The sequence below is a fragment of the Microcaecilia unicolor genome, chromosome 3 (genome assembly GCF_901765095.1).
Source record: "Microcaecilia unicolor chromosome 3, aMicUni1.1, whole genome shotgun sequence".
Lineage (NCBI taxonomy): Eukaryota > Metazoa > Chordata > Amphibia > Gymnophiona > Siphonopidae > Microcaecilia > Microcaecilia unicolor.
In genome coordinates this window covers 28700376-28714838 of record NC_044033.1, presented here as the reverse complement: position 1 = coordinate 28714838, position 14463 = coordinate 28700376, and the positions used below count along the sequence as shown (strand labels likewise).

The 14463-nt window shown below is 47.6% G+C and overlaps 2 protein-coding genes across 2 annotated transcripts in view; one reads left to right on the top strand and one right to left on the bottom strand.

Annotated features, from left to right (window-relative positions):
- The window catches only part of CAMKMT (calmodulin-lysine N-methyltransferase), a 577957-nt gene extending 577531 nt beyond the window's left edge, over positions 1 to 426 (bottom strand). Inside the window, exon 1 of the mRNA XM_030195805.1 lies at positions 64 to 426. Coding sequence (XP_030051665.1) covers positions 64 to 207 — 144 coding nt within the window. The 5' untranslated portion in view covers positions 208 to 426. The remainder of the gene's footprint in view (positions 1 to 63) is intronic.
- Positions 427 to 623: 197 nt separating this feature from the next.
- PREPL (prolyl endopeptidase like) overlaps positions 624 to 14463 on the top strand; it is a 98219-nt gene continuing 84379 nt past the window's right edge. Inside the window, exons 1-2 of the mRNA XM_030195804.1 lie at positions 624 to 996; positions 11697 to 11825. Coding sequence (XP_030051664.1) covers positions 799 to 996; positions 11697 to 11825 — 327 coding nt within the window. The 5' untranslated portion in view covers positions 624 to 798. The remainder of the gene's footprint in view (positions 997 to 11696; positions 11826 to 14463) is intronic.

Below are 14463 nucleotides of genomic sequence, written 5' to 3'. Positions count from 1 at the left end.
CATACATCCATTCCAGTTCCGGGAAGGCTTGGGCTGTTGCACGGGGGGCGGGCTGTTGGTTACCTGTCCGAGCAGCTTCCAACGCGCTCTAGCAGCGTTGACCTTCCTCCCTGCAACTACAAGCCTGTCTTGGTCCCCCGACTCCTGCTGCCTGCCGTGGACCGGTCCAGTGCCCTCCTCCCCCACCACTTCAGGTCTCCCATCCATACTGCGTGTGGGACGACACTTTAAAAGTCCCGCTAGTTTCCAGAAGATTTCAGGCCGGCGAAGGAGCTCTTCGCATCACCTCCCAGGCAATCAAAACTCAGTCTAACATAGTAAGAAACCTCATCATCACATCCCTCAACAAAGTGCGTTCGCAGCGTCACCCGGCGGTCGCTCCCAGAGCTTTTGGAACCAGCACAACCCTAGACGGCGAGCAGAGCAGCGCCCGTTTCCGGAAACAGACGTCATCAAACAACCGCCGCCACTATACCTTCTCAAGCCACGCCTCCTCTCCCTGGACTGGCGCCAGGGACCATTGACGGTTTCTTACGTCATCTTCACGCACCTCCAACGGAGGGGAGTCAGTGGACAGGGGGAGGGGAAGTGCGTATTTTTACGTAAGAAATGTGCGACGGCTGGTTTCTGTGCTGCTGCTGCTGTTATAGTGAAGTCTTTTTCGTTCTATTTTCTAATGTTAAAGCTGTTCTTTCTTTTCTATAGTGATCTAGTGATTTTCTGCAGCTGTGCATAACACTTGGCAAACAGAGTAGTCTCCGGGGACAGGAAGGAACCGGCAGAGGTTCCACGCGCAGCATGAATGCAAGGGCTAGTCTCCTTCTACGGGCGAGCCTCAGGATTAACGTCACTCGCTCCAGGCAACTGGCGAAACATTTTACAGTTATCGCCTCTCAGATGTGCCTAAACGAACCCCAGCTTATAGTGAAGTGTTTCGGAAACAAACAGTTAGCATTGCCAAGAAAATTAATGATTGGGCGATTCTTTTCCAGCAAGGTATATAGTACATTTATAGCAGTAAATATACATAAAGCTTATAAGTAGATAATTTAGTCCAATTTTGTGCAGAAGTTTTGTTCATTTTTTTCATATATCTCTTAAAAAGTAAAAGAATAAAAATTGTAGAGTAACAGGAACACTGCTGTATTTAACCCTTTAGTGTCCAATGTGCCCATCAATCTGTTCCCATATGGCTTATTACGGGAACATTGGACAGTAAAGGGTTTAAACCTGTAGTACATTAATTAAGCTGATAAAATAACAGAGCCCATTTGTGTGTGCTTAAGTAGACGACTGTTCTTTTCAGGCATAATTAGTTCACATGAGTAAGTTTTACGAAAGAAGAGGCCCTCTTATTAAAGCTTAGCATGTACTAACAGACAGCACATGCTAAATGCTGCATGTCCTATTTATACCGATGGACCATGTGGCACTTAACATAAGCTAATGTCCATCAGCACACACTGTGCTTTAGTAATTGGTCCCCTTATGCTTAGCTGCACTAACAGACATTAGTGTGTGCAGTGCCACATGACCCATAGGTATAAAATGGGTTGTGCTATTCCTGTGGCAATTCTGCACACACAATAAATTGAATATTCTATAACATTCTGCTCACTTTATTTCTAATCTTCTTATGTAGAATTCCTCAGGCATGAAATACCACCCCACCAGAACTGCAGTTTCCTATTAACCTTCCTGGAGACTGCCACTCTATTCCCATGGTGCACACACACCTCATCCATTTTGTTTTTTAGCCCAGCCCGTCTCCCTTCACATACTCATCATCCACATCTTTTTCAGCCCCCCCCCCCCCCCCCCCCAAAATCTATGTTGTTTGTAGGCCTCCCACTCTCTCCCTGTACACTTGCCACTGCAGTGCGGTAAGAGGAGGAGCCACACATCAGGCTCATTCCTGCTCCTCTGCTGTCCCGGGCCTGACTCTTCCTTTGAGCCTTTGGGGTAGCCAAACAGTTGCGTGGCTTAAAGGAACCAGAAAGGACCAAGACAGCAGAGGAGGAAGTAGTCTGATCTGTGGCTGTGTAGCTCCTCCTCTTACATTGGAATGGTAAGTGTGCAAAGAGGGATGCCGCAGCTGGAAAGCACACTGCACAGAATTCTGCACAGTCCATGGAAGTGTGGAATTCTGTGCAAATTCTTCATTGTCCAGTAATATAGAATTCCCCCAGGAGTATTGTGTAGTAGTTAGCATACACTATTATCTGTTAACATGTACTAAGCTTTAATAAAAGGGGTCCTATATTCTTCCACATATAGGAGTGGAGGACTAGCCTAATGGTTAGTGCAGTGGGCTGAAAACCTGAGGAACTGGGTTCCCACTGTGGTCCTTTGTGATCCTGGGTAAGTCACTTAACCCTCTATTGCCCCACTGGAGACAGGAAAAGTACCTGCATATAAGAAATATAAAATACCATGACTTTTACCCTGAGTGAGATTTCTGAGGGGCCCTTTTACTAAGCCACATAGGCGCCTACGCTCGTCCAACGTGCGTCAATTTTGAGTTTCTGTGTGGCCCTTGCGGTAATTTCATTTTTGATGTGCTTCCGCTACGCACACCAGAAAATATTTTTCTTTTATGGTGCGCGGGCGGTAATCTGCATTTTATGCGTATAGACCATTACCACCCGGTTACCACGTGAGACCTTACCGCTAGGTCAATGGCTGGCGGTAAGGTCTCAGACCCAAACTGGATGAGCGGCAATTTTCAGCAAAAATTATAAAAAGGCATTTCCTTATCAAGCAGATGAAGCTATTACGTATGGGTTGTGTCCATCAACCAGCAGGGGGAGATAGAGAGCACTCAACTTTTCACAGTGCCTCATGGCCAGCCAGCTCCACTGCCTCTTCAGTATTCTCTATCTCCCCAAGCAGGGTGGCTGCAGCTTCTTCGAGCTCCATCAAAAATCTGCCTGGGGGTGGCTCCTGGCTTGCCAGTTGTTAGCCGGGGTGTTAGAGGCTATAGCAGCTTCACTTTGAAGGCACATAGGTCAGCCCTTTCCCTGCCTTACCCATGCCCTCGTGGATGTGGACATATTAGCTTGCTTTTCCCTTTCCTTTCCCACTCAGTGGATGCAGGCACATTGGTTTGCCTTTCCCTGCCTTTCCCACTCATCTGAGCCTCCGGAGTTCTTATTACCTCTGCTTTCCTCACAGCGTTAAAAAAAAAAAAAAAGTGGAACAGAGGTTTTCCTTTGATTCTTCTATGGGACCGGAGCTGTGATACTTGGTCTGGTGAGGTAAGAGTGTTTTCTAAATCCTCCGGGGTGGGCCCGCGATCGGGGTGTTTTTGGTGCGAAACCGCCATTTTGAATTTTCCCGCCGTTTTCAGCGATGGCTGCAGAGAATGTAAAGCGCTGTTCCCGGTGTGGCAAGCGCAAATCAGCAATGGGGCTCTGTAAATCGTGCTGTACAGGTGTAAGAGCCGGCCCGTGCATGGCAAGCGATGATTCTTCCCGCTCAGAGCTGGCAGTGGACGCCATTTTGAATTCTCCGCATGGCGCGGCCTCCGTAGAGACGGAGAGCCCGGGGGGGACCTCAAATTGAGGCTATTCAGGGAGCGGCTAGCCCCAGACAGGATCTGAGTGCCCAGGGCGAGTTTTTCTCCCCTGATTTTGTGTTATTATTGCATAAAGCATACATGCTGAAAAGAGCTCTCCCTCAAGGGTCGTCTGAAGCCCCTTCTATTGTCCCCCCGGTGGATTCTGGCCTGGGACTGCCCGCTGAGGCTATTTTCCCGGATAATTGGCATAAAGAAAAGCGTAGAGGGGCTAATTCTCCTTCAGATTGTGGTGCACCTCCTTTTTCCCCCCTGTGGTCGGGCTGTGAGGATTCGGAGAGTTCTGGTAGGCCTTCATGGTCTGAGGAGCCAGAGTCAGGTGCAGAATTACCACAGGATCTGGATGATCCCTCCGCGGTGAGGATTTTCCACCGTGATGAGCTGCCAGCGCTTATTTCAGATTCCCTACAGGTCCTTTCTATTGAAGAGCCTGACAGTGGCACGGCCTCCTCTGTGAATCCTAGGATGGCTAGTACCAAAAAGCCTGCTCGAGCCTTTCCTTTGCATGACTCCATCCGAGAGCTTATTTCCGCTCAGTGGGCTGACCCCGAGGGACCTTTGAAAGTTTCCAGGGCTATGGGGCAGTTATACCCTCTGCGTGAGGAGCATTTGGCTCGCTTTGCAATGCCTAAAGTAGATGCCCTAGTCACTGCGGTGACAAAGAGAACTACCATCCCTGTGGAAGGAGGAGTTGCCCTGAAGGATATACAAGACCGTAGTTATGCTGCTAGAGCCTGCCTGGCGTGGTTGCAACAGGCAGTGGAACAGCCCGGAGATGGAGCGGAGCCCTTCTCGGATGTGGCTCCGCGGATGGAGTCGGCCTTGTCCTTTTTGGCTGATGCCCTTAATGATATTGTCAGAGCTTCGGCTAAACAAATGGCAGTAGCAGTGGCAGCTCGCCGTCTTATTTGGCTACGACATTGGACAGCGGACATGGCCTCTAAGCAATGGTTGGTGAAGTTTCCCTTTCAAGGCCTTCTCCTATTTGGTGAAGAGTTGAAAAACAAAATTGTTAAAGGCCTGGGAGATCCTAATCCCCAGTGCTTGCCCGAAGATAGGCCGAGGCCTTCCTCCAAGGGCCAGGCGGTCCACTCCTCTTATAGACCTCGCTTCCATGAAGCTAGAAGGTACCGCCCGGGGCGTTCTGCTGGGTTCACTTCTCGTGCCCGTTTTTCAGCAGAGGAACTCCTTTCGCTCAGACAAGCGTTCCGCAGCCACCGGCTGTAGGCCTAGAGTTCAGGGGCGACCCTCTCAATGATGGTGCGCCGGCCCCCTCCTCGCTTCCTGTCATCGGAGGACATCTTTCCCTCTTTGCCGAGGAGTGGGCCAATATTTCCTCAGATCAGTGGGTTCTGGACCTGATCAGAGATGGCTACAGAATAGAATTCAACGCCCCAGTAAGAGACGTATTTGTGGAGTCCCGATACGGTTCTGTCGCCAAACGGGCAGCGGTAGAGGAGACTTTGCAAGGTCTGATTCAGTTAGGGGCCGTGTCCCCGGTACCTCCCGCCGAACACAGCTGCGGCTGATACTCCATCTACTTTGTGGTGCCACGAAAAGGTGGGTCTTTTTGCCCTATTCTGGACTTAAAAGAATTAAACAAGTCCCTGAGAGTGCGGCATTTCCACATGGAAACCCTGCGCTCCGTCATTGCTGCGGTACAGCCAGGAGAGTTTCTCACGTCTCTAGACCTGAAAGAAGCTTACTTTCACATACCAATTTGGCCCCCGCACCAGAAGTTTCTGAGGTTTGCGGTGTTGGGAAAACATTTCCAGTTCCGGGCCTTGCCTTTTGGCCTCGCCACAGCTCCCCGAACCTTTTCAAAGGTAATGGTGGTAGTAGCTGCTTTGCTCAGGCGAGAAGGTATCAGGGTTCACCCGTACCTAGACAACTGGCTCATCAGAGCAGACTCTGTAACAGAGAGCTATCAAGCTACAGCCAGAGTGGTCTCAGTACTTCAATCTCTAGGCTGGGTCATCAATATGGCCAAAAGTCGCCTGACCCTCTCGCAATCTCTAGAATATTTGGGGGCCAGGTTCGACACACACTCGGGCTATGTATACCTACCCTTGCAAAGGCGGTGCAAGCTTCAGAATCAGGTCCATCTGCTCCTGAGGATGCCCCGCCCGCGAGCTTGGGACATTGTCCAGCTGCTGGGATCGATGACAGCCACATTGGAAGTGGTGCCCTGGGCGAGAGCGCACCTGAGACCTCTACAGTATTCCCTACTTCAAAGATGGTCTCCAGTTTCTCAGGATTATCAATGCAGACTTTCTTGGCTCCCTGCGGTCCAACTCAGCATTGAGTGGTGGCTCTAGACAGCATACTGCGGCGAGGAATGCCGCTGGCGCGCCCCGATTGGTGTCTAGTAGTGACAGATGCCAGCCTGAAGGGCTGGGGCGCATATTGCAAGGGGAAGCATGCCCAGGGTCTATGGACACCCGAGGAGTCGGAGTGGTCCATCAACCGCCTGGAGTTGAAAGCGGTGTTTCAGGCGCTTCTGGCCTTTCAAGTGACCCTGGAAGGATTGGCTGTCAGAGTGATGTTGGACAACATGACAGCAGTGGCCTACTTAAATCGACAAGGCGGCACTCAGTGCAGAGCACTGGCCGCGCAGGCCGAACAGATTTGCCACTGGGCCGAGCTGCATCTTCAGTTTCTGTCGGCAGCTCACATTGCAGGTCAGAGCAACGTGCAAGCCGATTATCTAAGCAGGCATCAGATCGATCCAGCAGAATGGGAACTAGCAAACGAAGTATTCCTGCAGATATGTGCCAAATGGGGCAAGCCCGTGATGGATCTTACGGCGACAAGTTCAAATGCCAAAGTCCCATGCTTCTTCAGCAGACGGAGAGATCCTCGCTCGGCAGGGTTGGATGCCTTGACTCAGCCCTGGCCTCCGGGCCTACTATATGTGTTCCCTCCGTGGCCCTTGATAGGGCGCGTGCTCCTGCGGATTCGGCTGCACCCAGGAGAAGTGGTCCTCATCACCCTGGATTGGCCCAGGAGGCCTTGGTATGCAGACCTCTGACAGATGCTAGTGGAGGCTCCCCTTCCTTTACCTCTGGTACCGAACCTGTTGTCACAGGGCCCGGTAGCCATGGAGGACGCCTGCTGCTTTGGTCTTATGGCATGGCGATTGAGAGGGCGCAATTGAGGGACAAAGGCTATTCAAACACAGTCATTTCCACTCTCCTACAGGCCTGCAAGCGTTCCACTTCCGTGGCTTATGCCAGGATTTGGCGCTAGTTTGAGTCTTGGTGTGCTTCAAAAGCGATCACACCCATGCGGGCTCCTGTCTCGCCGATTCTGGACTTTTTGTAGGATGGTGTACAAATAGGCTTGGCCTATGATTCCCTGCGGGTGCAAGTGGCAGCGTTGGCCTCCCTTCGTGGTAAGGTTGAAGGCGTGTCTTTAGCTGCTCATCCAGATGTGGCATGGTTTTTTAGTGGGGTGTTTCGGCTCCGGCCTTCCGTGCGAGCACCCTGTCCAGCTTGGAACCTGGGGCTAGTTTTGAAGGCTCTGCAGGCTTCTCCTTTTGAGCCGCTTCGGCGAGCATCGGAGAAAGATTTGACACTAAAGGCTGTTTTTCTTGTGGCCATTACTTCGGCGAGACGGGTGTCAGAGCTCCAGGCGCTGTCCTGTAGAGACCCATTTCTGCAATTCTCAGAGTCCGGGGTCAGGGTTCGGACCGTGCCTTCCTTCATATGCCTAAGGTGGTTTCAGCGTTTCACCTAAACCAGCCTATTTTCTTGCCCTCCTTTGATAAGGAGGAGTTTCCAGAATCTTTTGGGCAGTTGCACCTGTTGGATGTGCGCAGGACTCTGCTGCAGTATCTGCGAGTTACTATCTCTTTCAGGATCTATGATCATCTGTTTGTTTTGCTATCAGGTCCTCGCAGAGGGTCTCCAGCGTCTAAAGCCACTATTGCCCGCTGGCTCAAAGAAACTATCTTTTCAGCTTATCTGCTTGCCGGCCGGTCTCCACCTGTAGCCTTTAAGGCGCATTCCACCAGAGCGATTTCTTCCTCTTGTCCCTGCTGCCTTTAAAAATGCTGTGGTCACACCTCTCCTTAAGAAGCCTTCACTCGACCCTACTTGTCCCTCTAATTACCGACCCATCTCCCTCCTTCCTTTTCTCTCCAAATTACTTGAGCGTGCTGTTCACCGCCACTGCCTTGATTTTCTCTCCTCACATGCTATTCTTGACCCACTACAATCTGGTTTTCGCCCTCTCCACTCAACCGAAACTGCGCTTACTAAAGTCTCCAATGACCTATTACTGGCTAAATCTAGAGGTCAATATTCCATCCTCATTCTTCTTGATCTTTCCGCTGCTTTTGACACTGTCGATCACAGCATACTTCTTGATACCCTGTCCTCACTTGGATTCCAGGGCTCTGTCCTTTCCTGGTTCTCTTCCTACCTCTCCCTCCGCACCTTTAGTGTTCACTCTGGTGGATCCTCTTCTACTTCTATCCCTCTGCCTGTCGGTGTACCTCAGGGTTCTGTTCTTGGTCCCCTCCTCTTTTCTATCTACCCTTGGTTCATTAATCTCATCCCTTGGCTTTTTCCTACCATCTCTATGCTGATGACTCCCACATTGAGCCTGCAAAAAGGTGGGATAATGTGGGGTACAAATGCAATAAATAATAATAATAATAATCTACCTTTCTACCCCTGATATCTCATCTTGCATCCAAACCAAAGTTTCAGCGTGCTTGTCTGACATTGCTGTCTGGATGTCTCAACGCCACCTGAAATTAAATATGACCAAAACCAAGCTTCTCATTTTCCCCCCCAAACCCACCTCCCCACTCCTCCCGTTTTCTATTTCTGTTGATGGCTCTCTCATTCTCCCTGTCTCCTCAGCTCGAAACCTTGGGGTCATCTTTGACTCTTCTCTCTCCTTCTCTGCTCATATCCAGCAGATTGCCAAGACCTGTCGTTTCTTTCTTTACAACATCCGTAAAATCCGCCCCTTTCTTTCCGAGCACTCTACCATAACCCTCATCCACACCCTTGTCACCTCTCGTTTAGACTACTGCAATCTGCTTCTTGCTGGCCTCCCACTTAGTCACCTCTCCCTCCTCCAGTCGGTTCAAAACTCTGCTGCCCGTCTCATCTTCCGCCAGGGTCGCTTTACTCATACTACCCCTCTCCTCAAGACCCTTCACTGGCTCCCTATCCGTTTTCGCATCCTGTTCAATCTTCTTCTACTAACCTATAAATGTACTCACTCTGCTGCTCCCCAGTATCTCTCTACACTCGTCCTTCCCTACACCCCTTCCCGTGCACTCCACTCCATGGATAAGTCCTTCTTATCTGTTCCCTTCCTCACTATTACCAACTCCAGACTTCGTGCCTTCTGTCTCGCTGCACCCTACGCCTGGAATAAACTTCCTGAGCCCCTACGTCTTGCCCCATCCTTGGCCACCTTTAAATCTAGACTGAAAGCCCACCTCTTTAACATTGCTTTTGACTCGTAACCACTTGTAACCACTCGCCTCCACCTACCCTCCTCTCTTCCTTCCCGTTCACATTAATTGATTTGATTTGCTTACTTTATTATTATTTTTTTTTTGTCTATTAGATTGTAAGCTCTTTGAGCCAGGACTGTCTTTCTTCTATGTTTGTGCAGCGCTGCGTACACCTTGTAGCGCTATGGAAATGCTAAATAGTAGTAGTAGTAGTAGTTGGGCTGAAACTGGAGCACTCTCTCGTCAAGAGATATGCAGTGCAGCAACATGGGCTTCTAAGCTCTCTTTTGCCCGACATTACAGGCTGGATGTGGCTGTTAGGAGGGATGCGCGTTTTGGAACACAAGTGCTAGCACGTGGGGTGACCTGTTCCCACCCTATATTGGGATTGCTTTGTTACATCCCATATGTAATGGCTTCATCTGCTTGATGACAAGGAAGGGAAAATCAGGTTCTTACCTTGGTAATTTTCTTTCCTTTAGTCATAGCAGATGAAGCCATGAGCCCTCCCTGTATGATTGTCTGTATGCTGTGAATCTGTTTCAGGTTCTGTTCTTGGTTCCTGAAGTAAGTTCCTTCGGAGAAAGTTGGAAAACAGTCTTCAGGATTCATGTTCACTTATAGGAGGATGAGTCCATTCCCTCCAGTTTATGTTTTGGAGGATGAGTTTATTCCCTCCAGGAGGTTGTGTGTATCCCCTCCAGTTAAACAATAAGGAGGATGAGTTTATTCCCTCCAGGAGGATGTGTTCATTCCCTCCTTTTGAGTTCATGCCCTTGTTAAGGGGCCATCGTTTGCAGTGAGGAAAGTTCATGTTATTCCCATTGCGGTTTGCCATACTGCTTTGGAAGCTTCAAATACTGAAGAGGCAGTGGAGCTGGCTGGCCATGAGGCACTGTGAAAAGTTGAGTGCTCTCTATCTCCCCCTGCTGGTTGATGGACACAACCCATACGTAATGGCTTCATCTGCTATGACTAAAGGAAAGAAAATTATCAAGGTAAGAACCTAATTTTTCCATTCTCATGTAGAGCCACAAAACATCCTAATTCATGTTTAATGTGGGATAAAAATGCCATACATAAGTAAATAAATATAAACATTTAATGTTGAGCACCTGATTCTCAAAGTGGACATATTCCAAACACTATAATGAAAATAAAATTATCTTTTCTATCTTTGTTGTCTGGTGACTTTGCTTTTCTGATCATGCTGGCCCAGTATCCGATTCTGCTGCTATCTGTCCTCTTAACTCCGTTTCCAGGGCTTCCTTTCCATTTATTTCTTTACTTTCTGCCTTTCTTCTTCATTTCTTGTCCTCGCTCCCCTGACCCCCCCCCCAAGCAATCCATACCTACCCATTGATTATCTCCTCTCCCCTGCCCCCCCTCCAGCCACCCACCCATTGATTCTCTCCTCTCCTCTCTGTTCCCGGGCAGATTTTCTAACAGGAGCTGCTCATCCAATCAGAGAGCTCTATTTGAATGCAGATTAACATACAGACACTCTAATGGGAATTTTTAGTCAAAAACACTAGCTAAACCCTTCGTTTTTGGATCAAAGTTCACATTTTTGATCAGAGCCATGCCCTAACATTAAGGCTGTAAACATTTCCAACAATTTTTACCCATAAATATGCAAATGAGAACCTCCCAAAAATGGACTAATTTGCATATGGCTTGAGCAAATTTGAATACATAGCATACCAATCCCACTTCCTAGCACCTAAATTCTGCAATTAGATTTAATGCAAATACTTTTAAAACTTATTTTTAGCACTTTTAAAATTTCAGGGGTCAGTGCAAGTCTCTTTGGTGTGAACTGCTCATGTGCAGGAATTCATGATCCTGGTCAGTGTTGCCAGATTAAACCAGTTGAAACCCGCCCAAAATTTCACACCCCGCCCCCCACCGTCATCAGCTCCGCCTCCGCTGTCATGAACCCCGCCTCTGCCGTCACTAACTACGCCCCCAATGTCACTAACCACGCCCCCCGCAGGGCGAAAAACTGCAGACAGCGAAAAAAAAACCCGCCCGGCCAAATAAAAGCCACCCAAAAAACCGCAACCCACAGCAGGCAAAAATTTCCCGCAGCAGGTCGCGGAAACCCGCCTAATTGGGCAGGAAAACCGCCCATCTGGCAACCTTGATCCTAGTTAAATATCTCCCTGGCAACCCAGGACACCTCCAGCCAACATCCCTGCTCTGCTCTCCCAGCAGTAAGATAATCAAACTACAACTGGTTATACACAAGGCTAGAGAAAGCTTTCACTGCTGCTGCTATTTAAACCCCCCAGAGCAGCAGGACTCACAGGAGAACTACTACTAATACTATTTAGCATTTCTATAGAAACAGCTGATCCATCCTGCTGTGGCTGGGGAGGCATAGCCTCCCCAAGCCTTTTATACCGGGCGCCTAAGCTCCCAGCTGCTTTCTTTACTCCAGTCAACTAACTCCTTCCTGGCCAGGTTTTACTTGTCTCTCAGGGTTAATAGTATTTCAGTTAAACAGTTTGATTTCCACTTTGTATGTCATGCTAGGTTACACATTAGGAGTCTTCTGTCCTATCTTTAGTGATAACCCTGAGAAGGTTGTAGCACAAAAATGCAGTGCCTGAATTGAATCTAATTTGTTTTTTCAAGGACGTATTAAAATCAGAGAGAGCACATTGGAAAAAAGTCTCAGTCAAGTATACAGATGTAGCAGCAAAACTCAGGCAGAGGTTGGACTACATCTATGAGACATACTCATTCAGCCCAGATACATCAAAGGTGAGTAAAAAAAAAAATTGTAACTAAAGCTGAATCTGTTTTGTGTTTTTGTATCTAATCTGGTTCAGGCAAATTTGGTGTACGGACTATTGATCATAGGACAGTTGATCATAGGGTCTTTGATCACACTGCCTTTTGGTCATAGGACCTTGTGGTCAGATATATAATGGACATATCTACTATTGGTCATAAGGCCATTAGGTCACCGACATACTGGTCACAAGGACTTATTGTCACAGTGCCTTTTGGTTATATGGCTATTGCTTATAAAGCCATTAGGTCACGGATATATTGGTCATAAGGACCTTCCGTTATGAAGAACTTTGGTTTTATAGATAACTAGTAAGAAAGGCCCGTTTCTGACGGCAATGAAACAGGCGCTAGCAAGGCGCTTTCCTTACCATCCCCCTCCCCTTGTTGCTGGACTTACCGGATCAGCTGTTCGGACGGCACTCCGTGGGGGGGGGGGGGTGGAGGATCTGCATAGGTTGCTGTTTTTCTGTGTGCGTCGGGGGGGGGGGGTGGAGCGTCGGAGGGCGGTGGAACTGGGGTTTCGTTGAGTGTCATAGCCCCGCCCCGAACATCATCACATTGTGACGCGTGGGCGGGGCAAGCACTCATGGTTGAAAACTGATCTGGACCATGACAACTTAACTTGGAATGCTGGGTAAGTTTGCCTCATAGAACGTTGGCGGTGCATTTTATATAGAGAGATATTATTACATGGGCTTCAAAGGCTAGTAGGGCTTAAGCTTTTTTGGTCTTATTCCAAGTAAAGCTCCTTTGTGTAAGTTATTGTTTATAATAATTGAGTTCAAATTGTAAATGTCTTTTGAAGTCTTTCAGGAGGGCTGATAAGTGGAGTGGAGGAGTAGCCTAGTGGTTAGAGTCTTGACATCCAGAGGTGCCCAGCTCAAATTCCACTGCTTCTCCTTGTGATCTTCGGCAAGTCACTTAACCCTCCATTGCCTCAGGTACAAACTCCAGAGACAGGGAAATACCCAGTGTACCTGAATGTAACTCACCTTGAGCTACTACTGAAAAAGGTGTGAGCAATCTAAAATAAATAAACATATTGTAATGTATGGCTATTGATTACAATTCTTTATAATGCTAGTTGCATAATGTTAACAGGAAGTTGCTATTGCGATGTACATGTTTGTGCTTGATGATAAGTTAGATAATGTAGTTATAACATCTGATCAAATTATTAATTTACAATTTAGTATAAACTTTGTTTAAAAAGTGTGATTGAGACTGCTTTTCATAAACAGAAGTCAAGGGAGAGTACGGTATTTTGCAAAAAGGCAAAACAGCGTTCATCTACAAAGGACAAGGATACTGCAAACATTTCTTCAACCAACTTGGACACGCAATGTGGCAATGCAGCAAAGCAAGAACTTTGAGCCTAAGAATAACCATTCTGGGTCTGACCAATGGTCCATCTAGCCCAATATCCTTTTTCCAACAGTGACCAATCTAGGTCACTAGTACCTGGCAGAAACCAAATTAGTAGCAACAATCAATGCTACCAATCAAAGGGCAAGCAGTGGCTTCCCCGATTTCCATCACAATGACAGACTAAAAGGAATGAGGTTGAAACATGATATACCCCCTCTCTGTGGTTACAATCAAAGCAGTTTACATATTGGTACTTATTTTGTACCTGGGGCAGCAACAGGTTAAGTGACTTGCCCAAAGTCACAAGGAGCTGTAGTGGGAATTGATCCCAGGTTCTCAGGCCACCACACTAACCATTTGGCTACTCCTCCACTCTTAAAGAATAACCTGAAACACTCACAATGAGAATCAAACCCACGTTCTGCATTCGGGGCACACAGCCCTAATCCCTTGGGCCAAATGCAATTCATTAATTAGCAATAGATTGCATATCCTACACGATGATGATGATGCTGCTAACATAACCGTGAACCAAACATCGGTAAAGTGTGTGCCAAAAAAGCCATAGGAGACATGAAGAAGATCATCAGAGAAGCAAGTGTTAGATCAAAGGAAGCTTTCTGAGACCCTCTCGCCACATGTAATTATGGCACTGCCGAAGAAGTCAGCACTGAGGTGTGCAGTTCATTGACACAGACAGAAGATTCTCGTGGAAGGAAATGTAGATATTTTACTCAACGTTCCAAATGATTTTCAGTTTCAAAGTGCCCATTCGTTTCAGGGAACTGATCACTTCCTCATCTTTGGTTCAAATGAGCTATTAGACGGTTTGGCTCGGTCTACACTATGGATTAGAGATGGAACATTCAAGGTAGTACCTGCATTATTTTTCCAACTGTATTCTCTTCATTTTCAATTTGCTGACTGATGTAATCCAGCTGGTTTATACTGTCTGCTACTGATAAACTGTTCAGGGGAAGGCGAAGGACTAGAATGTGATCCCCAGTTATATGGTGGAATAAGGAGATATATATTGCGACAACAATGCAGCCATGATGAGAAGCTCCAGATGCATGACTCAGATAAGTGATTGTTTATGTTTAAATAGTAGCTGCCTTATACCATTATACATGTTGAGATAACAGTATTAATCAATGAGGCAGTGAGCATGTGAATAGTGAGCACGTATTTTTTGGACTGGTGGGGCATAAGAATTTTTTTTAAAAGAAAAAAACAA